The 24,204-nt window shown below is 53.1% G+C and overlaps 3 protein-coding genes and 1 long non-coding RNA gene across 6 annotated transcripts; 1 reads left to right on the top strand and 3 right to left on the bottom strand.

The window, feature by feature from the left end:
• Nucleotides 1-1,097: 1,097 nt before the first annotated feature.
• PSMD3 (proteasome 26S subunit, non-ATPase 3) lies at nucleotides 1,098-5,296 on the bottom strand. The gene is made up of 12 exons (XM_038168658.2): nucleotides 5,059-5,296; nucleotides 4,110-4,300; nucleotides 3,820-3,957; nucleotides 3,530-3,666; nucleotides 3,257-3,447; nucleotides 2,985-3,088; nucleotides 2,749-2,863; nucleotides 2,365-2,484; nucleotides 2,187-2,290; nucleotides 1,745-1,900; nucleotides 1,519-1,569; nucleotides 1,098-1,416 (listed from the first exon to the last, which is right to left on the bottom strand). The coding sequence occupies exons 1-12, from the start codon at nucleotides 5,246-5,248 to the stop codon at nucleotides 1,339-1,341; spliced, it is 1,575 nt and encodes a 524-aa protein (XP_038024586.2). The 5' UTR covers nucleotides 5,249-5,296; the 3' UTR covers nucleotides 1,098-1,338.
• Nucleotides 5,297-5,724: 428 nt separating this feature from the next.
• On the bottom strand, nucleotides 5,725-12,486 carry GSDMA (gasdermin A). 2 transcript variants are annotated; one of them, XM_027445236.3, is made up of 10 exons: nucleotides 12,353-12,486; nucleotides 10,745-11,001; nucleotides 10,346-10,553; nucleotides 9,999-10,164; nucleotides 9,807-9,900; nucleotides 9,014-9,061; nucleotides 8,585-8,739; nucleotides 8,029-8,179; nucleotides 7,493-7,566; nucleotides 5,725-6,931 (listed from the first exon to the last, which is right to left on the bottom strand). In XM_027445236.3, exons 2-10 carry the CDS (start codon nucleotides 10,956-10,958, stop codon nucleotides 6,695-6,697), a joined length of 1,347 nt encoding a protein of 448 aa, XP_027301037.2. In that variant the 5' UTR covers nucleotides 10,959-11,001; nucleotides 12,353-12,486; the 3' UTR covers nucleotides 5,725-6,694. The 2 variants fall into 2 exon arrangements, with proteins under 2 accessions (XP_027301037.2, XP_071885120.1); XM_072029019.1 differs by having other exon boundaries at nucleotides 10,745-11,008; nucleotides 12,354-12,454.
• LOC139999714 (uncharacterized) lies at nucleotides 7,428-13,286 on the top strand. Its single transcript, XR_011805217.1, has 3 exons — nucleotides 7,428-7,583; nucleotides 11,548-11,708; nucleotides 12,360-13,286. It is a non-coding gene; the product is annotated as an uncharacterized lncRNA (long non-coding RNA).
• Nucleotides 12,864-23,527, bottom strand: ORMDL3 (ORMDL sphingolipid biosynthesis regulator 3). 2 transcript variants are annotated; one of them, XM_038168663.2, is made up of 4 exons: nucleotides 23,373-23,527; nucleotides 19,141-19,347; nucleotides 17,620-17,771; nucleotides 12,864-17,490 (listed from the first exon to the last, which is right to left on the bottom strand). In XM_038168663.2, the coding sequence occupies exons 2-4, from the start codon at nucleotides 19,312-19,314 to the stop codon at nucleotides 17,355-17,357; spliced, it is 462 nt and encodes a 153-aa protein (XP_038024591.1). In that variant the 5' UTR covers nucleotides 19,315-19,347; nucleotides 23,373-23,527; the 3' UTR covers nucleotides 12,864-17,354. The 2 variants fall into 2 exon arrangements, with proteins under 2 accessions (XP_038024591.1, XP_071885124.1); XM_072029023.1 differs by having other exon boundaries at nucleotides 19,141-19,341; nucleotides 23,373-23,501.
• Nucleotides 23,528-24,204: the final 677 nt, after the last annotated feature.

The following is a 24,204-nucleotide window of genomic DNA, read 5'->3' as shown; positions in this document are numbered from 1 at the left end:
CTGCCCAGCTGTGAGCACCAGGAGCAGGTGTTAACTCTGAAGCCTAATGATGACTTTCCCCTCCCAGGAAGCGGCAGCAGCGCGGGCTCTGCCCTCAGGCCACGTGAAAGGACCTCAGCAGCATGAGCCCGTTTGTGGGATTTCCTGGAAGAATCCTTCCTTCCACCCCCCCCCCACCTCTGCCTTTGCTCCCCCCAGCTCTGGAGGGAAGCGGGGCCCTTCCAGAGCCACCCATGGGGTGCAGCGTCGCAGCGGAATCGCCCTGTTCCGCGAAATCGGGGCTGCTGCCTCAGCAGGTCGGTGCTTTCAGGATTCGGGGCTGGCTTGGGTGGGGTTGAATCAGCACCCAGCACGGCCCGAAGCCCCTCGTGGGCTTTTCTTAGGAAGGAAGTGGTGACCGGACCCGAAACCCTGTGGGCGGCGGTGCGGGGTCAGCACAAATCGCCGCGGTTCTGCCTCGTGGCCACCCTTCCTCTGCGGGGCCTGACCCCGGACCCTCGGTCCTCTTTGGCACCCATGGGGACGTGAGCGCTGCCGGGGTGTCCCCGGGGGCTGTGAGGGACCAGGGCCACCCTCTTGCCCTCCCTGCCCCATCCTGGCTGGCGGGGTCTGGTCCAGAGACCCCAGGGTTGGCCCCATAGGGGCCGGCTCTGTCCCTCGGGGCTGCCCCGTGCTTGACCCGCAGCCCCTGGCCGCCCGCCCAGCATGGGTGCGCCGGGAGATTCCCCGATTTTTCCCCAAGGAGCACAGCTGGGCCCAGATGCTGGCGGGACACACCCGTGGTGGCTGCGTGGCCCCCACCCCATCATCCCCCTCCCCGGGTTGGGGTCCGCAGGGCCCTGCCTGGGTCAGGGGATTTATAGGGGAGCTCAGCCCCTTTGGCCGTTTCAGACACAAACCACGGCAGCAGCAGGGCAGGTTGGTGGTGTTTTTTTTCCAACTTTTATTTTAAAAGTCATAATTGGAGCTTAACAAAGTCTGACCCCGTTATTGGTGCAAGAGCTGGCGGCGGCCGCGGTGCCCGGGGAGCGCTGCCGCTGCCCCTGCCTGCCCCCAGGAGCTCCCGAGCCCGGGGCTCGCAACAACTGATCACAGGCAACCTTAGAAGAACGTTTTATTGGGGAAGGGGCTTCCCTCAGAGGGGGGCAGGGGACAGGAGAGCAGGACCAGTGGCTGCGGGCCCAGGGAAGCCGCGCGTCCCCTACCCCGGGGGCAGACATGCAGGTATTTATAAAAGAAAGGCAGAGCGGGGACCCGGGGGGGGGCCACGGGGGGCAGCTCCCCTCAGCCAGCATCTTCCCCAGGGACAAATAAAAAAATTCAGCCAGGCCAGAGGGGTCAGGGGAAGCCGTCGTCGTCGTCCTCTGCCATTTCCTTTGCGAACTCCAGGTCCTGCTGCTCGCGCTCCCGGCGCTCCTGGAAAGCAAAAGCCAAAAGGTGGGGACAGGCAGGGGACAGCAGCTGGGTCCAGCACGAGCCCAGCAGAGCTCCCAGCGCCCGCCCCGGTGCCGAGCTCACCTCTGCAGATTCCAAGTCCTTGTTGTAGGATTTGGGGGGGAACCTCATGGCCTGGAGGAATGAGGGAGAAGCCGTGAGCCCAGAAGTGCCTCGGCTGCATCCCGCTGTCCCCTTCGCTCAAACCAGCTCCATCGCAGCCTGAGCTGGAGCCGTCTCCTCCCTCCGCGCCGCCCAGTGGGGCTCCCAGTGCTCCCACAGCCTCCCAGTACGAGCCCAGCAGGCTCACCTTGACCGACATGTTGTGGATGTCGAGGCAGAAGGAGATGCGCTGGTGGAACGCCAGCTGGGGCTCCCGGGTGGAGTAGATGTCGATCATCTCCTTGGACTGGACGTAGCCCTTCTCGTGGTTAATGCTGGCCTCGATCACGCCGTCCCGGATGGCCTGCAAGCCGGAGGGCACGCGGTCAGGGCGCCCGCCATCTCTGAGGGCTGGGGCAGCAGCTTAGAGTGAAGGAGCTGGTGCTGTGACAGGAGCAGGGGGCTCAGGACGGCGTGCGGAGAGGGGACTTGGTGCCCTCGGTGTCCCCAAAACCCCCCCGGGAGGGATCCCCTCAACCTACAAGCAGCGGCTGCCCCCAGGGAGGCAGCACTGCGGGGACGGGGTGGGAGCAGCCTGGCAGGGACGAGGTTTGGGATGAAGTTTGGGGTGAGATTTGGGATGCGGGTACCTTGGCCACGATGAATTCGGCGTCCTCGGGGCTGTCCAGCTGCAGCTTTTGGGCGATATCGGCCAGGGAGATGCGGGAGTAGGAGAGGCTGATCATGCGCACACCTGAGGGGGGGGCAGGCAGTGGAGCACCACCCCATGGCGGTGGCAGCCCCCGGCTGGCCCAGGGACACCCTTACCTGTCTTGATGACGTTGTGCCTTAAGCGAATGATCAGGGTGTAGGTGCCGTCGGCCTGGAACTTGTCCCCAAACTGGTCAAGGACCTGGTTGAACTTGGCCAGGTTTCCAGTCCTGACAGCTGGAGCAGAGGGGAGAAAGCAGAGAAGGGGTAAGGGAGAGCAGCAGCGAGGGCTGGGGCACCACGGGGAGCACGAGGCAGGGCTGATGCCATCCTCTCCTCTCACGAGGGGAAGGAGAAGCCCCCCAGAACCTGACCGGGGCATCAGACTGGCACGGGGCAGCCTGCAGCTGGCTCCCACCGAGGGGTGAGGAGCCCCTGAGGCCTCCCGCTCCCCCAAATTGGGGCACTCGGTGCTGAAACAGCAGAGCAGGAGCGTCGTACCCTGAGTCAGGAGGAAATAGGGCATCAGCGAGCGCTTGAGGGAGGGCTGCCTGAACTGCAGCCTGTCCGGGATCTCCCCAAGCAGCAGCTCCACCACGATCAGCAGCTTGTGCACCTGGAGCAGAACCAGAGAGAGCCCTGAGTCCCCAAGGGGCCCAGCGCAGGCCCCAGGGGAGCAGAGACCCCGTGCCTGGGGGGGGCGCAGAACGCTCTGAGCGCTCCCCGTGCCCGCTCACCGTCTGCTTGAAGCCCACGGCCGTGTGCTGCGGCGCCTTGCGCAGGGCGTTCGTCATGGTCCTTCGTGCCTCCGAGTACTCCAGCTGAATGGCCTTGATGCGCCCTGCGAGGGGGGGAAAGAGCGTTCATGCGGGGCTGAGGGCGGTTTGGAAAAGCCACTGAGAGAATCCGAGCAGACCGAGCTTCACAGCCCACCTAGGAGCCCCCTCCCCGAGCCTCAGCGAGGTTTTCTGCGGGGTCGGAGCTGCCAGCACCACCCCGCGTGTCCCACCTGTGTAATAGAGGTACCGGGCCCACTCGTTGTTGTTGGCCTGCTCGGGGAACACGGATTTCGAGACGAGTTTCTCCGCTTGGTCGTAGAGGTTGTAGTGGAGATAATTCCTCAGCAGCAGGTTGAGGAGCGTGGCCTGCCCGTCGGCGTCGTGGCGCAGCGTGGCCGTCCGCAGCCGGGCGTGCAGGAAGCTGCAAGCGCAGGGGAGGGAGAGGATTTTAGGGAGAGGGTGGGGGGAAGAAACCCAAGGAGAGCCCATGGGGCCAGCCCTACCTCCTGACCACGTCGAGTTTATTCAGGAACTCGTAGATACGCGAGTGGTAGTAGTAACACTTGGCCACCACCAGGTCCAGGGCCCGGCGGTTTTGGGTACTGATCTTCTGCATCAGGTCGTCAGACACCTTCTGAGCCTGCAGGAGGGAAACGGAGCAGATGAAATGCTGAAGACCCTAAAGGCTGTCCCCAAGCAGAGCTGAAGCCAGCAGGAAACCAGGGGACTGTGAGGCAGGACCAGAAGCATCCCGTGAAGGACTCAGGTTTAGACAGAGCTGAAGGAACCTCACCTCCGGATACCGCTTGCTGTTCATCAGGAAAATAACGAGCAGCAGCTGCAGGTAGGTCTCCACTTCTGGCAGGAGAGGGGCTGAGGCTGCTTTCCCCGTCCGCGGGCGAAACTGCAGCTCTGCTTCTGTGTCCATGGGCTGCGGAGGGAAGGCACGGGCTGGGCTCCGGCCCCTGTCCCACCCCCTGCCCCCTGCTGCCGCCCACCCCCAGCTCCAAAACCTCCACCTAAGGTCCCCACGGGGCCGTAGCGAGCCCCGTCGCGTTGGGACCGAGGTCCCCGTCCCCTCACCTCCTCCAGGAAGCCGAGGAGGAAATCCCTCACGGCGCTGTTGGAGGTGAAGAAGCCGTGGATGGCTTTGTGCAGCACGTTGGGGTTGAGGCGGCGCGAGGTGGAGGGCAGGGCCCGCAGGGCGCGCAGGACGTAGCGCGGCTCCTTCCCCGACACGGCTTTCTCCAGCTGCTTCACGTGCTCCTTGATGTCTGCAGGGGGGGGGCACAAGTCAGGGCCTCTCCCCAGCCCCCAGGACCCCCCCCGGCTCCCCCTGCCCTCGCTGCCCATCCCCTGGGGGTGTCCCCAAAACGCACCGCTCTCTCTCATTGCCCCCCCAGTCCTTTTGATGGCACAGCCCCTGATTCTTTCCCTTCACCTTCCCCCCCCACTCCCCTCTGCACCCCCAACTCTGCTCCACCCCCTCCCAGCAGCGCTGGGGGAGGGAAGGATCCCCCCCAACCCCTTTCTTTCCTCCTTCCTGACCCCCTCCCCCCAGATCCCTTCTCCTCTCCCCCCTTTCTCTTTTTGACCCTCCCCCTCTTACCAATTCCCCCCCCTTACCGAATCCCCCCAGGCTCCCTTCCCACCCCCCCGATCCCCTCCTCCCTATCACCCTCCTCTCTCCTACGCCCCCCCCTCCTCCCTCCCCATCCCCCCTCTCCCACCAACCCCCCCAGCCCCCCCTTCCTCCCTCTATGTCCTCCCCCTCCCCCCTGAAGACACCCCCAAACCCCTCCTGACCCCCCCAAAGACCCCTTATGGCCCCCCCACTCCTCCCTCCCTCCCCCTTAGGGACCCCCCCTTCCTCCTGACGCCCCCCCCCTCCTCACCAACCCCCCCCCGCCCCCTCCCTCCCCCTTATGGACCCCCCCTTCCTCTCCATCCCCTCCCCTCTCCCCCACCCCTCCCCCCTCCCCACCAACCCCCCCATTAACCCCTTCCCCCCCCCCCCATGCACCCCCCTCACCCTCCAGCGTCACAGCATCCAACTCCCTCTGGGGCTGCTTCTCCCCCCCCGCCTCCCCCCCAGCCCCCGTCGCCGTCCCCGCCGCCTCCTCCTGCATCTCCACGTCGGGGGGGGGCGGCGGCGGTGGCCCCCCGTCGGGGGGGGCCTTGGCCTTGTCGCCGCGGCGGCGAGCGGCGCCCTCCTGCTTCATGGCCGGGCCGCGCCGGCCGTGACACTGCAACACGGCGCGGGGCACGCCGGGAACGGCGCCAGGCGCGACCAGCCGAACCCCCACGCCAGGCACGAGCAGTCGAGCGCCGAGCGCGCTCGGCTCCTGCCCTCGAAGCCGTTCGGGTGTTTCCGGACGCCGCTCGGGTGCCGCCCGACGCCGCTCGGGTGTTTTCGGGCGCCGCTCGGGTCCTCCCGCTTGTCTCTTAGCGCATGCGCACGGCGTTTCCCGCCCTGGGGCTGAGGGAGGCGCGAGGCCCCCTCGAGCCGCCTCAGCCTCGGTCCCCCCCGCCTCAGGGCTCTGCTCCCCCGGGGGCTGCGTGGGGCCAGGCCGCCCGTGGGTAGCTCCCGGTGGCTGAAGGCACCTGTGGGTTCACAAGTTGCATTTACAAGCACCCTGTGTTCAAAAAATCGTGTTTACAAGCACCCCAGTGTTCACAAATCACATTTACAAGCATCCCAGTGTTCCATAAGGGCTCGTTCTTTATTAAGCAGCACTCAGGACATTTATCTTAAAGCTCTAATCATTTCACAGAAGCACAAAATCACAGAATCACAGTGTGCCTGAGGTTGGAAGGGACCCCAGGAGACCACGCAGTCCAAGCCCGTGCCGAGCAGGGTCACACAGAGATGCCCAGGATGGCGCCCGGGTGGGTTTTTGGATATCTCTGGAGAAGGAGACTCCAAAACCTCCCAGGACAACCCATTTTGATGCTCTGTCGCCTCCCAGTAAAGAAGTGCCCACACACATTCCACCAGAACCTCCTGTTTGTGCCCATCGCCTCTCGTCCTGTTGCTGACAAGAGACCAGCTGCATCCTCTCGACACCATTAACACATTAATGAGCTCTCCCCTCAGCCTTCTCCTTCCCAGGCTAAACAGGCCTGGTTCTTTCAGCCTGTCCTCACTCGAGACGTACTCCATTTCTCTAACCATCCTTGCAGCCCTTAACGCCTCACTACCACTTGGGGGGTGTTGTTGTGGGGTCACCAAAATGCCCTGAGGTCCCCGGGCTCCCGGCGGTCGCACAGGGATGGAAATGCGCCCAGGCCTTCACCTTCAAGTATTTGTGAGTGATTGCAGATATATCTCTGTACCTTTTTGATTATTATTATTATTTTCCATTAAAAGTGATCACGTGCAGTATGGCTGACAGGATTGGGACTCTCTGGGGCGGTGGGTTATTCAGTTAGCACTCTACATTCATATGGGGGAAAAATTAATCTTGATATTCAGCCTCAGGCTTCTGTTAGCAGCTTTGTTGGTTTAAGTCTGCTCAGAAATGGGTGGGAAAAGCAGCTCTGAACACTTAAAAGGGTGCCTCGCCTACACAGGGATAAAATTTCAAAAGAGACTTAAGGTAATAGCGTTTCAATTACATTGTTAAATTGCTCCCTTTAAATCAGCCCTAACTGAGGATGTGTGTAGCCTATCGGGAGTGACTCAAGAGATCTAGTGCATACAGACATGGGTACAGGGCTTCGAGGGCCGCGAAGCCTTTTTGATTGCAGAGAGCAAATCCATCCTCCTGGATCCTCACTCCACTCATCTCGAGCACTGCGTTGGTTGTTTCTTCTTCTTCGTTTGCCGAGAAGGGGAGCAAGACGTCATCCCCGCCAGAACGGCCCTCCGTGCCTCCTCCTATACAGCTGAAGATTTCCTCAACCTGTGCAGCGACAGCAGAAAAAGTAAAAGCTTAACATGGGATTGTTAAAATTTTGGGAAGCTCTTAAGTAGTGGTCCCTGACTTGTGAAGTGCTTTCTCATCTTACAGGCCCTCTAAACAATGCACTTTTCTGTGTGGGACCTTTTACCCTGGGAAACTTTCATGCTCGTGCATTGAGTTCAATTTCCTGTAAACTAGTTATGTCCAAAAAAAACTTAAAGGTCGTTTTCAATCTCTAGCTAAAGAAACCAGCAAATTCTGACTATGCTTTCAAGAAAAATGGTAGTCAGCTGGATCTAATTTACTGCTTATTATCAGTGAAACAGTTGTTAGAAATCTTAACTTTTGTGTTTGGGGGAGATTCCTCCCAGAGTTAAGTATTTTGATTCCTGCCAAGTTTCAAGCAGTTACTCATTCCTTTCTTTTCAGGATTACTTCGAGTTGTGGTACTGCTACTAGTGCCATAATCGAAACGTTTCTTTGCCTGACATAACACTGCCCCCTGCCCTCCTGCGCTTTATTTTCAGCCAGATATCAGTAATGTATGTTCTGTTCTCTCACCAGGGTACGCTGACGTCGCACAGTCTCCATTTCCAGGGATTCTAGCAAGAATAGCCGTTGTTCCTCTGGTTGCTCTGGAGAATTAAAAGAGGTATGTAACAAAACATCCACCAATTTGTTTCAGAGACAACTAGTAAGGTAAGAAGGGTGACAGTCTCACACAGAATGCATGCTTGGTCAGAAGTTCTTCAGACTTTTTGAACTAAATTAATTGTGTGGCCTCCCTGTGAGATGAATAAAGCCATTGCTCTGTGCACAGGTGATGTTAGCAAATGCTGTGTGCAAGCAGCAGTGCAGGCTGAGGACTGAGGAAAGGCTCAAACCGTGTTTTGTGGCAGCGTTGGGAAAAGAACTTTGGAATTTGCACTGCAGTTTCTGTCATGTAATCTTGCCGTCTTTACATTCCTTTACGTAAGTTCTCTGCAAGTCTCTCTGTAAGTTTTCTGTAGTTTGTTAGTTTTGCAGCTAGGAATGCACTTAATATATTCTAGTACTACTGGATTTCCCTATTAAAGTAGCCAGAAAGCCTTACTTACCACTGAGAGCCTCAAGAGTGTAGTAAATTGCTCCTGCCAGGTTATGGCGTTCGTCTTCTGAAAGCGACTGTAAGATGCTCAGCACGTCTTTTAGCTTTGGGTTCTGTGTTGTCAGCTCACAATTATCAAGTTCATTAAAAACCGCTCCCATCTAGGGGAATAAGAGAGAAATTTCAGGATTTAAGAGACAATTCTGTTGATAGTTCTTTGCAATATACCTGGAGAAGCAAGCGTATGAAGTCCTGCAATATTTTTTTCTCCTCCTTAAGCTATTTATGAGGTTAACGTTGAACATTTAGCATTCACAGTTAAATGCAGAATATGGAATTTAAATGCTTTGATACCATCAGATAAATCTAGTCTATATTCAGGACGTATTTCAGAAGCTCGCTGTGCCCTGAGGACCTCCTTTCTCTGTGCAGTGATGAAGACCAGCCTCATGCTGAGTGGAGGATTTGGGGTTGGTAGCTGTGGTACAAGAGAGCACTTGGGACAGGAGGTCTGATAACAGACATCTTTACTTACAAATCCTGGCAGCATGAAGAACTTTGCTTACTTTCTGGGCCAATTCCTCAAAGAAGTCAGTGTCTCTCAATGCATATTTGATGGCTCCTAAAAACATGCTCCTCAGATTAACAGGCAACTGGGAGAGAATTTCGCAGTTCTTCTTTACTTCTTTCTTCAGCACGTCAAGTTGTCTACCTATGACACCTGGAAACCAGAAAGAGTGTCCAAACGTTTCTCTTTTAAATTAGGCAGTCCTACAGAAAGCTCACTGGCATCCCTAAGTTTAGAATTTGAAATGTTTCTAGGAGTATTTTGAATGTAATGCCCAGTTTTGAGTTGGACAATTGTCACAGCACAGGTAGGAGGCAGTAGTGGCAGCAACCACTGCTGCATGGGGTTTGTACTCACCTGAGTGAGTCCACCTTACCCAAATGCAGTAAAAGCAGTGGAAGTGGAAGTATTGAAGTATGTTGCTTACCATCAGATGCGAACGTTGGTGTCTTACTCTCTGGGAAATAATGAATTTCTGCAACAGTAAAAAAAAAAAAAAAAAAAAGTTGCTAATTTAGAAAATACTTAGAGCTGGAGAGGTAGTGTTGGTTGATTTGGTCTTTTTTTTTTTTTTTGAGTCTGAAGGTAGTAGTATCACAGTTCTCAAATCTCATGTGGTGACTGTGGGTCAGACTGGTATTCGCACGCTTACCAACAGTCTTCTGCCTGCTCATTTCAAGGTTCATTTAAACTCTCTCATTTCTACGTGGGATTTCTGCGTGGAATCCACGCAGGCACGAAGCACAGGGGGAAGCAAGCCAAATCTCAAATCCGGTGGCAGGCGTCAGGGATGTCCCTTCTTCCTCTGCCTAGCCTGTATGAGCACCCCTGCCCAGTGCTCCCACCGAAGCCTTGGCCACACAGTTTTCTCCCTGGCACTTCTCTTCTGAGGAGGAAAGAAAACAAGCCAGAACCACCTTTGTCCTCTGTGCCAGTTTTTCAAGAGGAGCTGTCCCTGCAGTTCATGAAATGTAGAGCTGAGACTTCCTTCACCTTGCTTTCATTTTCTTACCACCCCTCCCTGCAAACAGCCTTGCTTTCCCAAGTTGCCCTTTTAACTTGTGTACTGAGCCTTTCCCACGTGATTTCTGCTATTTCTATTGTGTTTGTGCTTGCAGATGAGCTGCAGGTGGCTGAGGGGCTGAATGACATTTTTCTAAAATGTTTTTGCTGCGTTGTTTCTCGAATGGAGGAGTCGGTAGGTTCTCAAAGTTACTCACCCCATGCCGCATCTTTAATGATCACCTGGATCACCTTGAAGGCTAGGATGTAGCTCTTGGGTATGGTTATGCTTTGTTTCCTCATGCAGGTACCCTGGTTGGTTAAAAAATTGAATAAAAAATCTGTTACTGGCCTGAATGGCATGCAGGAGGCTGGGAAGGACCCACTCTGGAGCTGGAGAGAAACCAAACCTTTGCAACAAGCTTAGCGTAAAGCTGGGCCGCGAATTTCCCTGTTTTCTCTTTGGATTCTTCATAGATGACATCATCTGAGGCTTCTACCGTTTCGTGAACCACGTATAAATTCTGTTGCATCTTCCGTAATTGCTGAATGAAGGGGTGATCCACGTTGAGTTTTCTAGAGGGGAGAAAGGATGCAATGTCTCAGCTAAACGTGCCTCTGTATGCGAGTTGTGCCAGAAGTAGTGGAGCCTACTTAGAGCCACAGCTTGTCCCCTTTCTCCTGCTACACAAGAACACAAATATCACAGTGTGACTGTGGGGCTGGAGGGCGCGTTCTCTGGTTGTGTCTGCCTTACCTTTTTCTACTCAGCGCCTCGAGTTGCTTTACATCTACTGCCTTTTTTTCCACCTTGATGGACCACTCCTTGGAGAAGGAGGCAGACCCTCCTAATTCTACCTGCACGGGTTTGGTGTCCACGCTCACGAATCCATCAATTTGGTCATGGGCTCTTCCTGCAGTTGCAAAGCGCTTCGAGTCTTGCTGGTCTCTGCAGGGGATGGACTCTGAAATGATTTGAGGCTTTAGTTAGCGTGGTTACACAGACAGTGTTACGGCTGTCGTCCCTACAGTAAAGATGCAGTGTGGTAGGGTTCAGGCACAAATTAATCCTTAATTAGGCACTGAGAGGAAGCGGGATGACTCAAGTGCCTTGTCTATGGAAATTATAAGCAAGAATGATAAATGTGGACTTTACCGTCACTTTCATCGTCTTTTCCAGGCAGCAGCACATCATGGAGTTTATATTCTGTCCGTTTGTAGGGAAGAAACTGGCGGAATGAGGTTTTTCCTTTTCCTGTAACTAGACAGAGGGTTCTGAAATGGTCTTGGTCGACGATGCTTTCAACTGGAACCAGGTTTCCGCTTGGATCCATTTGCTTTGCCACATTTTGGGTGACTTTTTTAAACATTCTGCTGCGGCTTGGTAAATTCTGGAACCGGGGAGAAGTGTGCCTGTGCCATAGGAAATAGGCAAGACAAGCAAAGTGACTTGTAATACAAGCAGAAGGCTGTAACAAAATGCATTACTACTTAATTTTTAAGGATAATGACCCCCCAAAGCCTGCATCAGTACAAGGACACAGTGTGCGTGAGGTTGTTGGAGGGCAGCACGTGGTGAGGGAGGATTAGCAGCTGTGGCTTGCTCGTTAGGCTTAGTGGGGCTTATCCCTGCCTGTGGTGTAACTTCAGCCGTTGCAGAAACGAGACCACAGCTTGCTGCTGCTGCTGCGGGACGGGATGGAGCCTCAGTGCTGCTGGTCACACCGGAGACATCTCATCTGGTGCATGTACCCAGCACAGAGCACAACAATTCTCATTACTAAAACTAGACACGGCTACTTAACCATCTATGCCACCTATTGTGGTCCTAAATACTTGAATCTCTAATACGTTGCCCTTACAGAAGGTTTAATTTTTTTTTTTAAATCTTTTTTTTTTTTTTTTTTTGCTGTTTTTGGAGTTTCTTTATAAGTACTGCTTCTGCGTTTTTCCCCTTAGGTCTCGATGCCTGCCGGATGAGTAAGGCTTAGCCCTGTTTCGAAACAGAGCCCAAGACAACTGTTTTTCTAAGGTGAAGGAAGTGAAAGTATCGAAAACAGCTTGCTGGCGAGGGAAATAGGAGCTACTTGGTACGGAACAAGCAATCCCCAGCATTTCAGGTTCGTTTTGTCTGTGCCCCTTCTCCCCCAAACCATGACATGCCCGCAGAGCTGCAGGTTCCTCCATGGAGGAAAGCTGGGTGTTGGAGAGAGAGAAAAGAAACCGGCCTCTGGCTCCTGTTGCGGTGGTTTCGACTCCAAAGTTTCGCTTTTGCTTATGCCCTTCGGTATAGGTATGCGTGGCACAGGGAAAGACAACTTTAATTTACAAATGAAACTTCTCTAGGTGCTGGTGTGTTCTCTCCCTTCTGCGTTCTGCTTTATCGAGTCCCGTTAAACAGTAACAGATCCCTGCCCGTGGCTCAGATGAAGAGCTCCCATTCATTTGGGGTGCCTGCGGAGCTTTTCTTTCCTTCCATCTTGCTTTAATGCACCCCAGGGGCTTGGAAAAAACAGATTTGGAGAGTCTGATTCTTTGGGGAGTTACTGTCATGTCAGGAAGGGGGTACGCCGCCGGGGGAAGCAGCAGTCCTGGCTGCCTAACGTGGGATGGATTCAGCGGTGCCCGCGGGACACATTCCAGTGGGAAACTTCAAAGCCAGATAAAACCCAGCAAGAACTACCAATTTGCTCTCCCCCTCTGCTGTTCACAAAGCTTTTAAAAACATACCTGCCTGCTTGGGGAGCGAAAAGTCTTCTCTTACCTTGCAGGTGGTGGGAACAGCCAGGAGCTTGCGTTCGTTCCGCTGGAGTGATGGGAGTCTGGCAGCAGTTGGGTAAGCAGCCACTCCCTGGCTGGTTCCGGAAGGAAGAAGCTTTTTTTTAAGGACAAAGTGTGCAATAGCTGCAGATAGCAAAGTCCTCACCCAAAAAAACTTTGCTGACCAGTCATTCTGCAGTGCTGCCGTTACCACAGCTGCAGATAATTTGTCTGGAGGCTACCCGTTTTTTCCCAGGCCTCTGGCGTGGTTGTGATTTTCAGATTGAGACCCGTTGGGACGGGGAACAACATGTTCTGGCCTGGGAGCTATCTCAGTAGACCCGTGACAACGCCAGGCTGCGAGGCATGGGGCATGGGGTGCCTTCAGCAGCTTTTATTGACCAGTCTCCTTGGCCAACTCTTCACTTCGCTGCAGCCCCTGGCTTGGTGGGCTTCCAATTGTGTATTTAAAAGCAAAACCGGCCCACATGGAATTCAAGGAATGTAGTCCAAGCTTTTACATGAATACGTACTTTATTAGTTTCTCTTAGAATGCTGTACAAAGGAGTAATAAAAATATTCACACTTTTATTTTAGAAAGTTCTCTACATGAGACTTCGGTATCCACAGCAAAAAGAAGGGCTACGGGGAGAAAAAAAACAAAACAACCCTAAAACTATGTACAATGTCAGAATGTTCCATTAAAAAAACAAAACTAATTTAGCTCACTTAAATTCATCCAAGGAGGATACATAAACGCAAACTCCTGCATGCTTAAAATACATTATGCGCAATGATAAAGCAATGTAAGTCACAATAAGAAATATTAATGCGTTAACAATGGTAACCCAACTGCTGTCCCCTTTTCAAGGGCCAGTACCAACCTTCTATTAAAACAAACAAACAAAAATAAACAATGAATTAAAAAAAAAAAAAAAGTACTCAAGAATTAAGTAGCCCTAGACCTCAGGCTTTTTATTTTAAAGGCTTTTTTTCCTGCAAAGGGTTGGACTTTGTAACATCCGTTAGCTCTGTTAAAGGAATTACAAGACAGGATTCCCTAATTCACCAACTGGTAGCACTTGATTGTTTCCCTGCTGCAGCGGCTTTCACATGGCGTTAATTGGTGCATTGTCTTAATGATGGCTTAGAGGAGGCCTTGCCCACAAGATCAGGCGGAGGGATGGCTGCTTGCCAGTGCCTGTAAACTGCTGGAGTGGTGGGTTTCTGAAGCTTTTCTCCTGCATTCATCGCAGAACAAAAAAAAAGAAAAGCATTTTAAGTACCTACTTGTCCAGCCTTTGTTTCTCAGTCACACAAGGAGTCCACCTTGGTTCTCCAGCTGAAGTTTGTCCTGGTTACTATGTACAGTGTAAGGTCAAGGGGAAAATCTGTCAAGTGCAATGTGATCAAAATCCTGTTTCAAATCAATAATGCTCAATTATCTCCTTCACAGAGGTACTGGAGAAAATTCTACAGCCTAAAAGAAGGAGCGGACAGGCTTTGGGCTCCCGTTCTGACTCTCAGCACACAAGGTAGGCTTTGCCCTTGGATCAATTCTATGCCAGCTGCAAATATATGTCTAAAAACCCCTCCTCCTGTCCGTGCTGTTCCGATGTCCCTTTCCTCAGAAATGACTCACCCCATAAGATTTTTAGTGTTTTGACGAAGTTCATTAACTTCGTGTGCGCAAGATTAGCCTTCAAGCGCTGAACTCACTTCCAGATGAATTTAGCAAATAAATATCCCAGAAGTGGTTTCCATACAGAGTTCCAGGACGCCCAGAACTGTATTCATTACTTTCACACCACTGCAACAAAGAAACTTAACTAGAAATTTGGTCAGGTATGACTCGCTCCCATCATGCTGGCAGGAAGGAACCAGCCACAGAACTCACATTAAGGTGGCTTGACCAGCAGTACCCAAAGCTTTTTTTTTTTTTATGGTTCCTTTTCTATTTTTGATTAATTCTTCTACCTACCCTTAAGATGGGATCTTAAGGAGGATACCAGATCAATAATTGTTCAAGTAACTATAAATCTAATGAAGCTACTCCATACACCATATTATTAACATGAACTCTTTCTTCAACTCTTGCTCTCAGTTTTGCCCATATTTCTCCAGTTCTTATTTATATTTCACTTGATTGGATTAACTGTATGAGTCCAAGTTAAGTTCAGATATTTTGTGGCAAAAAAATGCTGTACCTGCCTTGGAAAGAACATCGTTTGCCATGTAACCCCAAATATGGACACTTGTGTAATGGCTATTTTAATAATTTCAGTGTCAATAAAGTATATCAGAAAAGCTTACTGTTATAATTAAGGCTTTGCCCAACATTTTAGACTCTGGGCTTTAAAAACAGCCTTTTTCAGAAGTTTGGAATTCCATCCTATGTTGTTTTACCGATGACCTTTAATTTAACAAAATGCAATCAAATGTCCATAGTGTCAGTTAACAGCAGAAATAACATATACCCAGATCCTCAGCTGTTACAATGCCAAGGTGCTTGATGCAACTACAGCGCTGTACTTTGAAGAAAGCTGATCCTCTACCTTCAATTTGTGCTTGTGCTAAAAATATCCAAACTGCCCTACCTTTGTGTGAAGCACATATACTTAGAAATAATCAGTATATGTCTGTATCTAGGGAATTAATACTTCAAGCAAAAGCACCTGTGGTATAGCTACTGTTTTTGTTGCAAAAAAGTTGATGTTCCCCCCTCTTGTATTCTACCTAAATGAATAGTGTTCTTCCTTCTGGAGATTTACCCTTGGCATGGCTGTTGGGTGTGCTATCAGGAATTCAGATCTGCCGAGCAGCACAGCCTGCCTTACAGATGCAGCCTTAGCCACCCTGTTAAGAACAGATGCTGCACCTTTGAGGGCAGCAGTCTTCCCATAAGTATTCCAGGCATTGGTGCTGTTGATTTCTTACTAATTTCAAAAGTACTCAGCTGATTGACAAAACAGTTCTATTCCAAAACCACTTTTTTTTTTCCCCAAAAAAGTCATTGTCTAGTAGCTTAAAGAGTACATTAGCTTTAGGGAATATAGTACCTTAACTAAAGCAGCAGTCCCTATGTCGTGGTGGTTAAAAGGTTTAAACCCCCCTCCCCGGTCATGTACACTACACATCTGCCAAACTCTCTCTGGAGAACAGCACTCAAGTAACAAGCCAGGCTCTTCTCTTTCTACCTTCTTGAAATCTTCTTTCTACTTTCTTGAAAGCTTCGTTTTCACTTAATATATTTCTGTTTTTCAAACATATTAAGTAATGATTCTCTATGCGTTCCAGCAACCCTCTGAGGTATGCTAAATGTTTTCTCCCTTCTCTGCAGCAGTCTGGTAGTTAATCTGAGACAGAGAGGTAAAGCAGCTTGCCTAAAATTACACACGGAGTAGTACTGGATCCTAAGTGTGAACTTGGAGTTCCTCTGTCTTGTGCTCAGACCATCAAACAACTCAATATCCACTGTGACTTCTCAAGCTAGGCTTAGCTAATGCAGGAACAAAACCAGCACATTTTAAAAGTTTCTACCATTGTCAGTGTGAGACAATATAAACACTAAGACAACAAAAAATACAGGCTTTCGTAAGTTTACAGGGGAAGCATGAGGAAAAACATTTCATCGGGCACGCAACCCAAAAGAAAAACCGATTGCCTTGAACAGCAGAAAGGCATCTCAGCCAGGAAGTCTAAACCTGCAGACCTTTTTTCATTCAGGTGGTAGTTTCATGGGGGAAAAGGCTTATTTTTGTTCCTATACCAAATCATCTGTTGTCCTCAGTGCCCCGTAACACCCTTCTCTTGGTCACTTCAGTGTGCCGCTCGTTAGCATCGCCCTCCTGCAGCTCCCTCACCCTTGGCAGAGTCACCCTGGGCCCAGGGGCTGCTGCTGCAGGATTTGTGCGTGGCGCTGAGTGCCAGGCAGTCGGGCATCGCTTGTTTGCCACATGGAGGCTCGCATGTAAGTCCACAGTTAGGACTGGCAGATCTCAGTAACGTGCTCGCAGACTTAAGAGACCAAGGAGACTGATGGAGGTGAAAAATCCCAATTATTGCCACTTTTTATGCCAGGCAGCCGTCCATCTCTCACTTGGCCTGTACCTATCAGTCGGCAGCTTCTCCCATGCTCATGCTACCTCCACGTACCAAGTGCCTCAGTGGCATTTGCATTTAATCATTAAAATGAGCTGCAACCTGGCCTTTAATCCAAGCGCTGCACTGCCCGAGTGCTCAGCGTGCTTTAAAATTTTAGTGGTTTGGGCTCGGGAGCAAAGTTACCCAGAGAAATTCTGGTACAGGTTGTTACTTTCAGCTGTAGCTTAGGAGCTGGTAAATCTTTTCCCTGAACCACGCGAATGGTACCACAGAAAACTGAAAGCTTTGTCAAACTGCAGGTGATTCTTTCCTGTACTGTTTTTAGTAAAATAACTTCCTTTCTCAGTGGCGTAAAAGATTTCAAAATACAAATCTGTCGTTCTGTTCCCCCCCCGCCCCAAAATGGGACTCAAACCCGCAAACAATCAACTATTGGGGAAGTCTGGCTGTCTCCCTTTGAACTTCCCCACATATCGCTTAAAGCACCTAGCTTCAGAAAGGGAAATGTATGTTAAAGTGCATTTACCACAGCAATAGTACCAGCACTAAAAGCTTTTCCCCTCATCCCTGTTCTCGCCGTTCAATGTCTGGGACAGACGATGATCTTCCCATAACTCATCCTCTTTGTACCTCGAAGTCTCAGTGTATCTCCATCTATTTATGACGCTGGAATAAAAGAAATCCAGCGTCACGTATCCTGCTCCGCGCTAAACTCTACTCTGGAGCTTGTTTAGATTTATTGGGCATGAGGATCCAGCATGCGGTATATGTCTATTGGGTACTGCATTTAAACAGCCGCTGTGAAATCAGATCCCAGTGGGCACGGGGGTGAAGAAACAGAGCAAGAGAGAAGGAACTTCCCCTCGCCTCTGCTCCTCTTCCACGCGCTCCGTCTACGCAGTTCAGTACTTGTTGATCCCAAAGATCCGGACTCCGTGAAACTGAGGCAGCTTGGGGATCAGGACGCTCATTAGGGAGATGGTGTTGATTACGAAGTGTATCCGGTCATACTTTGTGTAAAAGCTGGTTAGAAAATACCTGGAAAGGCAGGGAACAAAATGAGGAATTAACACCACTTCGTGCTTTCTGTTTCCCCAGACACCACGGGCAGCAGGAGCGCCGCCCAGCACAGGACCCGAGGCAGCTCAGCTGCCCTGCGGTACTCACAGTACGATGGGCATGATGGTCAGGAACTTGCGGGACGCTGTGAACTGCACGCCGTAGTCCATCTGCTCCCAGTGCGTGAGCAGCCGAGCCTTCCCCTGATCCGGTGTCTCGAAAGGAGTTCCTTTCACGGTATGTAGGAAGATGTACATACTCTGCAGCAAACACACGTGCAGCGGGAATCAACACAGTGAATGGCACGGCTTCAGCACCAACAGCACGGTGCTGAGAGGTTCTGGGCAGGCAGCTTGCAGCAGCACGCCGTCCCGCTAGAGGGACGCATTGCCATTGCTGGGAAACTCCAACAGCGGCTACTGAAGCAGTGAGTTAGGGCGAAGGCCACTAGCTGGGGCTGTCCCAGGCTTGGCTGCTGCATCTGGGGCCTCTCAACTCGGCTCTTGCACATGAGGCAAGAAGGGAGTTGCAGGATTACAGCGCTTGGATCGGGAGATTAGCGTGAACTCGCTCTGCCGTGCAGCAGCAATGCTAAATGCTGTCTAAAAAAAGCGCTGCTAGGCCTGCAGGCAGTAAAGGTCTGCTACTATTCTGATTACAAGTTAACCTCGAAGTGGAACACAACTTAGAGATAAGCAGCAAGCGTCTGGCTCGGTCAGCCCCGTCTTTCAAGCACAGCCATTGCTGGCTTTAACTCCTTTCTGCTCCCAGGACCCAAGCGTTTAAGCTGGCAGAGGAGAGCAGGGGAAGGAGCTGGATGAAACGCAGGCAGCACGCGCTGAACTCAGCCCCTGGCACCTCTAGCTGGTGTGGTGTTTTCCTTTCACTAGAGATGTGAATAATAGGAGCACGAGGGTCCCCGATAAGGGTGTATTTTGTCTCTGGGATATTCTTGGGCTGAGATGCTACTTAAAATAAATGACACAAAATTGATTGCTGCGCCTCTGAAGTATTTTGCCTCTTTCACCTGAGGGCACGTGGCTGTGGAGAGGTCTGCTCAAGCCCTAGGACTCAAGCGTGCTAGGATTTGAACAATGGGATGGCAGAGGCACAAAAGTGAGCAGTTAAACAGAGCCTGGTTTTCTTCTGCTCACTGGGGAAGTTGTCACTGCGTGGCAGCACAGCACAAGACTGCGCTGCGTGAAATCTTTTACTTTAAGCAGAAGGAGCTGAAGGTTAATCTTGCTTCCTAACTCTAACGAGGCCAATCCAGTCTGATTATATCAACCCAAGTGAAAGCTGCCATGCCAGCCTGGTACAGCTATTCCTCTGCTAAGGTGGACACAGCAGAGGGACTTGCTCTGCAGGCAAATCAGTTGTGTCCCCTCTGGGCAGCCTTACCAGGTGCTTGGAGTCTTATCAGTGCCTAGGCTGGATTTAAATACATGACCTAGAGGAAAAGGTGCAGTCTGAGGGCTGCAGGTTGAGTAACTTACCCCACGTCTTTGGAAAGAGAGAAAGGAACTGTGTCAACAAGAGCCGGATTAGATCTCTCTCAGAAGAACAGCTGGTGCAGAGAGATTACCTCCCCGTGCCCCAGGAGCCAAACCAACCACGCTGCTCCCTTACCATGTTGTGGATGATGTTCGTCAGAGTCCAAACCACGGGGACGCTGAAGAAGGGGATGCTGAGGAGCACAACGTGCAGCAGCCCGATTCCAAGGACGTAGGACAGCCAGATGCCGCGGCTGTTCATGACGCGGGTGTTGGGGTTCACCTCGCTGTGTGCCGTTCCCACGTTCATGTTGGCTCTCCTGTCAGCTGGGCACCCCTGAAACTAAAGCAGATCAGGTTAGGACTCGGGACTGCTCTAACCCTCCGTCCAAATTTCTCAGCTAAGCACAGCGGGGGTGGAGGGACTTGCTGTTAAGCAAGCTGAGATTTTTGTTTGCTATAAAAATCCCGCGTTGGGTCACTTCTCTGCACCTCGCCGCTGATGTTTCTGAGGGGAGAGGCTGAATCTGGGAGCAGCTCACATTTGGGAACGGCGTGTGGGGAGCCTGCCTGTGACAGAAGCTACGTGTGATCCGCTGAAGCGTTTTCCTGGAACCAAGATGTCAGTGTTCAATGCGAGCCTTCCCTGACAAGACTCACAAGACTCAGATGAATACTTTAAGTGCTTTTTAAGCCATCATCACAGTATTAATAATGGAAGCACTTGGCTCACGAAGTTTCTTACATGTTTCTGGGTTCAACATACTTTAAACTAAGAAAGCAAACGCTAGTATTTGACGAGTGAAGGCAAAGCAGCTCTTTATGGACAGATCACCCAGTTAGTTCGCATAATTCAGGAGGGTTCTGCGTGCTCTGCAGGCTCGCTGGTCTCCTGGTCTGGTTTGTAAGTTTTCCCTTCCAATTTAAGGCTGCTGAAGAACGAGTCGCTGTTCTCTCCAGCTCTCGCAGTCTCAAGAGGCTGAGCCCGAGCCAGATCTAACATTACGCGCTGGATGTCGCCACCAGCTGTTGCGAGTTCCCTTACGGAGTGCTGGGCCTGGCTTGTTTCAGAAGCTGCTGTGCTCTCCTGCTCCTGCCCAGGGCTCTCACACGCGGCTCGTGCTCGGCTCTGCAGCTCCTGGGACGCTCGCTGCCACTTTCAGCCGGCGCTGGCTCAGCACCAGAGGCTGCCAGGTGAGCTGACGGATGCTCACCTGCTTCTGCTGCCCAGGTGGTTCACATCTGGAGAAGGCTTTTGTTTCCCTTGCAGAATAAAAACCTGCAGATCTGCGGGTCGCTCAGCCTCTTGGCACGTCTCCTGGCAGCTCCTGGGCACTCCAGATGAGGAAGCTTGGTCTGGAAGCAGGACTTGGAGCCGGAGTTCAGCGCTCCAGGCCTGGCTGGGAGAGCAGCTCCGTCCCTAATCTGCTGCAGCTCCTAAAGGAAATCTGGGGGCTGCGGCGAGGCATAACACGAGTCCAAAATGTCATAGTACTGGGAAAAAGAGAAAGAAAAAGCAACCAGCGCTGTGGAATGCATAAACAGGAGTGCTGCTTGCCAGACAAAGGAAATAATTCTCCTAGATATTGGTAAGGCCTCAGCTAGAAAACTGTCCAGTGCTGGAGGGAGTCCAGGGGAGAGCTGTGAGAATGAGCAGAGGTGTAGGAAAAACATGACCTGCAAGGACAGCTTGAAGGAAATGGGTTTGTTTAGTCTAGAGAACACTCAAGAAAGATGTGATGAATGGCCCTCGAGTACTTAGAAGATGGCAGCAAAGAGAATGGAGACAAACCGTGCAGGGGTGCTAGCTGCACGGCCAAGGTTCAGAGCAACGCGGCGGTGCAGGAAGCCTGATGCTGACCGGCCTCGTTGGATGCTTTAAAACCGAGTTTAATTAGCACCGAGAAAGAGAAGATTGTTTCCTCTTCGGAACTGGGGTGGGGACCTCTTCCAGGCCCTCCAGCTCTGTTCTCGAGGTGATGCTGTTATCCGAGGGCCTTCCCACCTCCCTGACAGCCGGAGGGGCAGCCTGGATGTTCAGGAATCGAGTGCAGTTTCCATTTGGGGACATCTGTGAGTCTGACAGTCAAAAAACAAGGAGCAACTTCTACCCGGCGCCATCTGCAAACGAGGGCAGTTGCGGAGCTGAGGCTGGGTGGCAAAGGGCCAGGCTCAGAAGTCGTACGTGGAGCAGTCCTCCTCCCTTTGCCTCAGTTTCCTCGCTTGTAAAAATGATTGGAGTGGTGAAACGCGAGTGCAAACAGCCCGGGAGGTTAACTCAGCCTTGCGAGACAGCTGTGGCGATGGCAAGCGTGAGGTCCTATTATTAGGATAATTTTGCATACTTCTCGAACTCTGCCTTCCCCAGCTTCAAGAGATTTCACTTGTGTGAAATGTGAACCTTTCCCATTTCTGACCTCGTGTTCGCAGCCCTTGCCCAAGCCCTTTGCTGACTTCAGATTGCACACAGAGCTTCGCACGTTATTGCACAAGCCTGGCTGGCGGAGCGCGCCGCCGCAGCTCCCATCCCTACCCCCATCCCCGGTCCCGTGTTGTTTGCTGCCTGATTTTACACCAGGGATTTGTTCACCTGCAGAAAACAAAACAAAACAAAAAAAAAAACAAACCGAGACACAAAAGCGGGAGGAACTCCAGCTCCGCCCCTGCAGCAGCTGGCAGCCGAGCCGCCTTTCCCAGCCGTGCAGCGCCGGTTCAGGACAGCAAAGTTGGGATGTTTCGACAGACCGGGTGTGAAGGTCAGGGCCGAGCTGACGCTGGACGGTGGCCATCCAAGGAGGGAAAAAGTCACGGTGGGACACAACCAGCACTCACAATGGAGGAGCTGAGCCCTTTCTCCCTGCCCAGGCCTTTCTGTGCCTGCTCACCCATCACTCGTGAGCTCCCGGCTGCCTGGGGTTTTGTTGGGAGAACCAGACCTGTCCTGGGGCTCCGAGCAGGGCGCTTTGGGGCTGCCAGCACCTCCCTGCTTCGACAAGAAGTGGGGAACAACCCCACGTCAGCAGCTGCTGGAGGATCACACCTAAAGCCGTGCCACCAGCGCCCCGAGGCTCAGCTCCTTCCCCACCTCTTCTTTTGCTGCCGGGGGAGCCCAAACACCTCCTGCCCCGGACCCAGGACACCGGGCAGGGCACGGCTCTTCCCGAAGCCGTTCCCCTGCTCCGTGTGGGAGCTTTATCTGGGGACCGCAGAGGTGAGGAAGGCAGCGGGTGCTTATCTCGGGCGATCTTCCTGAGCGCTCCCAGCACGCAAACCATTGTGAGCCGGGGGAGCCGCGGCAGGGCTGCGATCCCTATCTCTGGCAGCAACAGCAGCTCCCCGTCTCCCCAGCAAATAAATATTTGAAACCCTTCTTCGCCCGAACCGGAGGATCGAGTGCCTCGACGATGTTGGCTGTGCGTAAAGGTGGCTGATAGGGGAAGGTGCTGGCATTTCGGGCTACCCAGCGCTGCTCCGTGGCCCCAAACTGGGCCGCTGGGGGCTCTGCCAGGCCCTGAACCCAGGACCCGGGGCAGGAGCGGGACAAGGATCAGGAGGAGGCCCCGGCTGGTGCAGGCAGCAGAAGCGTGAGCGAGCGGGTGGGCACGGCAGCAGCTGGATCTGTGCCCCCCCTGGTGGGATCTGTGCCCCCCTGTGGGATCTGTGCCCCTCCTGCTCTGGGATCTGTGCCCCCCTCTGGATCTCTGTCCCCCCCCGTGGGATCTGTGCCCCTCCTGCTCTGGGATCTGTGCCCCCCCTTGTGGGATCTGTGCCCTATCCTGTGGGATCTGTGCCCTGCTGTGGGATCTGTGCCCCCCCCCCCCGGATCCTGCTTCCCCCGTGGGATCTGTGCCCTATTCAGTGGGATCTGCCCACCCCTCTGGGATCTCTGCCCCCCCCTTACGGGATCTGTGCCCTGCTGTGGGATCTGTGCCCCCCCCCCCCCCTCTGGATCCCTACTCCCCCCGTGGGATCTGTGCCCTATCCAGTGGGATCCGTGCCCCCCCTTGGGATCTGCCCACCCCTGTGGGATCTGTGCCCCCCTGTGGGATCTGCACCCCCCTCCCCAACCCCTGCTCCCCCCACCCCCCGTTTCGGGCCACGGTGCAGCCACAACTCAGGGCCGCCCCCCGGGGGTGCCTCCCCCCGCCCAGCTCCTCACAAAGCCCCGTTCTCTGCCCAGCAGCGGGACCCCGGGGGCCTCCCCCACCCCCCCAACCCCCCCCCCAGCAGCCCCCAGCCCCCCGCTTTCTCCCGGTTTCCCGGAGCCGCCGCCCCCCAGCCCCCGCTGCACACTGGGGGGGGGGCTCGGCCTCACCTCGAGACCCCCCCCAACCAAACCAAACCCGGCCCGGCCCGGCCCTCACTCACCGCTCCGGCCCCGGCCCCGGCCCGGTTCGGCTCGGCCCCGGCTCGGCTCGGCCCGGCCCGGCCCGGGCTCTCCGCCGCGCTCCCGGCCGGCCCCACGGCACCGCCCGCCCCGGCCCCGCGGCACGCCGGGAGTTGTAGGCCGGGGGGGGCACCGGGGAACGGGGAACGGGGTTGTGGAGTCACAAAAACACCGGAATCCGAGGGGCACCGAGTCACAGCGTCACGGGATCCTAGAAGCGCGGAATCCCAGAATCACAAAATCCCAGAATCTCAGAATCATGGAGCCACAGAATCCCAGGAAAACAGAATCACACACAAAAAAAGGAGAATCCCAGAATCATGGAGTCACGAAATCACAGAATCCTAGAACCACGGAATCACAGAATCACAAAATCCCAGAATCCTAGAATCCTAGAATCCCAGGATCATATAATCACATAATCACAGAATCGTGGAATCACGGAATCCTATAATCCCGGAATCCCAGAATCACAAAATCATGGAATCCCAGAATCACGGAGTCACAGAATCCTAGAACCGCGGAATCCCAGAATCAATTACAAAATCCCAGAATCTCAGAATCCCAGGATCACATAATCACAGAATCACAGAATCGTAGAATCAAGGAATACTATAATCCTAGAATCACGGAATCACAGAATCATGGAATCCCAGAATCCTAGAATCACAGAATTCCAGGATCATATAGTCCCAGAATCCCCAAATCCCAGAATCACCAACTCACAGAATCACGGAATCACAGTCACAGAATCATGAAATCCCAGAATCCCAGAATCATGGAATCCCAGAATCCCAAAATCCCGGAATCACA

This window comes from Anas platyrhynchos, chromosome 28, assembly GCF_047663525.1.
Source record: "Anas platyrhynchos isolate ZD024472 breed Pekin duck chromosome 28, IASCAAS_PekinDuck_T2T, whole genome shotgun sequence".
Classification (NCBI taxonomy): domain Eukaryota; kingdom Metazoa; phylum Chordata; class Aves; order Anseriformes; family Anatidae; genus Anas; species Anas platyrhynchos.
The sequence above is the reverse complement of the archived record's forward strand: the minus strand, read 5'-3'. Positions and strand labels throughout refer to the sequence as shown.